The sequence below is a fragment of the Myotis davidii genome, unplaced genomic scaffold (genome assembly GCF_000327345.1).
Source record: "Myotis davidii unplaced genomic scaffold, ASM32734v1 scaffold616, whole genome shotgun sequence".
In the NCBI taxonomy this organism is placed as follows: Eukaryota; Metazoa; Chordata; class Mammalia; order Chiroptera; family Vespertilionidae; genus Myotis; species Myotis davidii.
In genome coordinates this window covers 2,624,432-2,626,995 of record NW_006291965.1, presented here as the reverse complement: position 1 = coordinate 2,626,995, position 2,564 = coordinate 2,624,432, and the positions used below count along the sequence as shown (strand labels likewise).

General features: G+C 47.1%; 1 protein-coding gene across 3 annotated transcripts in view; it reads left to right on the top strand.

The window, feature by feature from the left end:
• Window positions 1-2,564, top strand: part of FAM189A2 (family with sequence similarity 189 member A2) — a 54,413-nt gene that overhangs the window by 46,510 nt on the left and 5,339 nt on the right. For all 3 annotated transcript variants that reach the window (XM_015565012.1, XM_015565013.1, XM_015565011.1), the window contains exon 9: window positions 1,359-1,511. In XM_015565012.1, the coding sequence (XP_015420498.1) occupies window positions 1,359-1,511 (153 nt within the window). The remainder of the gene's footprint in view (window positions 1-1,358; window positions 1,512-2,564) is intronic.

Here is a 2,564-nt window from a genome sequence, read left to right as displayed (position 1 = left end):
TTTTGTTCATTAGATTCCACATATGAGTGAGGTCATGTGAGACCTGCTTTTCTCGAATTGGCTTATTTCGCTTAGCATAATACTCTCCAGGTCCCTCCCTGATGTTTCAAAGGGTAAGATATTTTTTTTTTTTACAGCTGCTAGTATTCCATGGTGTAGATGTACCACAGCTTTTTTTTATCCACTCATGTACTGAAGCGCACTTGGGCTGTTTCCACATCTTAGCTATTGTAAATTGTGCTGCTATGAACATAGGGATGCATACATCCTTTCTGATTGGTATTTTGGGCTTCTTAGGATGTATTCCTAGAAGTAGGCTCACTGGGTCAAATGGCAGTTCCATATTTAATTTTTTTCAGGAAACTCCATACTGTTTTCCATAGTGGCTGCACCAGTCTGCATTCCCACCAGCAGTGCACGAGGGGTCCCTTTTCTCCACATCCTCTCCAGCACCTGTCAGTTGTTGATGGTAGCCATTCTGACAGGTGTGAGGTGATAATCTTGTTGTTTTAATTTGTGTTTCGCTGATGATCAGTGACTTTGAGCATGTTTTCATATGTCTCTTGGCCATCTGTATGTCCCCTTTGGAGAAGTATCTATTTAGGTCCTTTGCCCATTTTTTAATTGGATTGCTTATCTTCCTTTTGTTAAGTTGTATAAGTTCCTTATATATTTTGGATATTAACCCTTATCAGATGTATCATTGTCAAATACGTTCTCCATTCTTTCACTTCTTAAAAAAAGTTTCCCAGCCCACAGCTCGGGCTCACAAAGGATGTGAGTTTTATTTCCCCAAGCAGCAGTCACCCAGTTCCAGAGTGGTCTCACTGATGCGTTCAGTGGCTACTGGCTCTTTAACTTGGCTCAACAGAAGTTTCCTGGCCCAGCCTGCAGACACCCCCTGCCTGCATGTGGTCTGCAGCCCACAGGGAAGCACCTCACCTGTGCAGGTATTATTTCCCACCCACCAAGCCCGTCCCAAACGGTCAGAAAGCATGAGCTGGCTCGGAGCTCCCCCATGCCGAGGCGATGTGCGGTAATGCACACTCCCTCACTCACCGGGATGCTTCACTGGAGAAGACACTAAGCACCTTTAGGAAACACTGACATTCTGGCAGGGCTTCGTTATTTGGAAGTGAAGGTTTTGTTTGTCAAGGCCTGGAGCGGTGGTTGGGAGAGGCAGCCTTTCCCACAGTGCCGGGAAATAAAAGCTGCTCGGGCCAGCCGCCTAAGCAAATGTTGTCAACTGTATGGCCCGGGCCCCAGCAGGTTTGGGCTCACAGGTGTTTCCTGCCCACATTTTTGAGGGCTGCAGCTGGCAAAATAATTTTTGTTTCTCCTCTTAAAAAAATACTTAGATGGGAACATTCCTAACACACCTGGGGAAGAAAGCGCATCCACTTCAGTTGCCAACTCAGACCAGCCACATCCCGGGAGAAGCCGGAGAGCCCTCCAGCCCACGATGACAAGGTCGAAGAGCGACCCTGTGTTCCATCCTTCCGCAGAGCGAGGTGAGGCCGTCCCCCAGGCTCCCGCAGAGCACTGGCTTGCCTCCAGGTGCCACGTGAAAGCAGGTGGCTCTGGCCACCCAGGGCCCTGCAGTTCAAGAGATGCCTTGAGAAAATAAGATATTCTATGTGCACATTAGGGATATACATCTGCCCCATCTTTTAAGACTGGTGGGTGTTTTTATTTTATTTTTGTTTGTTTTTTTAAAATATATTTTTATTGATTTGGGAGAGGAAAGGAGAGGGAGAGAGAGAGAGAGAGAACCATCAATGATGAGAGAGAATCATTGATTGGCTGCCTCCTGGTCATTGAGCCCGCAATCCGGGCATGCACCCTGACTGAGAATCAAACCCTGACCTCCTGGTTCATAGGTTGATGCTCAACCACGGAGCCACACTGGCGGGCAAGGGTGTTTTCCTTTTTAAGTCATTGTCATCAAAAGCACTTGGTTGCAGACGATGCTGTGATAGGTACTACATGAAGAAAACAACGCAAATCTCGTTCTGATTACGTGCTTGCGATCGTGTGGGAATGCTCATTCTCTCCCAAGGAAAAGTCAAAGGGTGGCCTTGGTTTATCCCCTCTTCTATAATTTAATGTCAGTTGTCTTTTTTACCGAGTATGAATGGACTGAATTATTTAAATCCCACCTTGTTTAAGAACTTTGGATAGAGTGAAACCCACACTTCATCCACCTCCCTCTCTGTTTTGAGTTTGTTTGTGTCTAGATGTTATCTGAATATCTGAATACCTGAACATCTCCAAATATGTCTTCAGTGTAGAAACTTGTAAGAAATAAAGGAACGAAAGGAAGAAAATGAAAACCTTCTGTAATCCTGTGCGCACCGGCTTCTCTCGGTGACCTGTTCTCACCAGTGCCCTCGCTCTCCTCCTGCTCTCCCCTTGCCTTGTCTGGAGCCTGGGTCACCCCTTCATTCCAGTTCTGTTCCTCTGACAGCCTGTGTTGTTGGCCCCAGTCTCGACCGACAGTGTGGGAGCCAGAAAGCACTCCTCGCCTCTTGTCTCACCCGGGCTCTTGCATGGGGAGGAGCCCA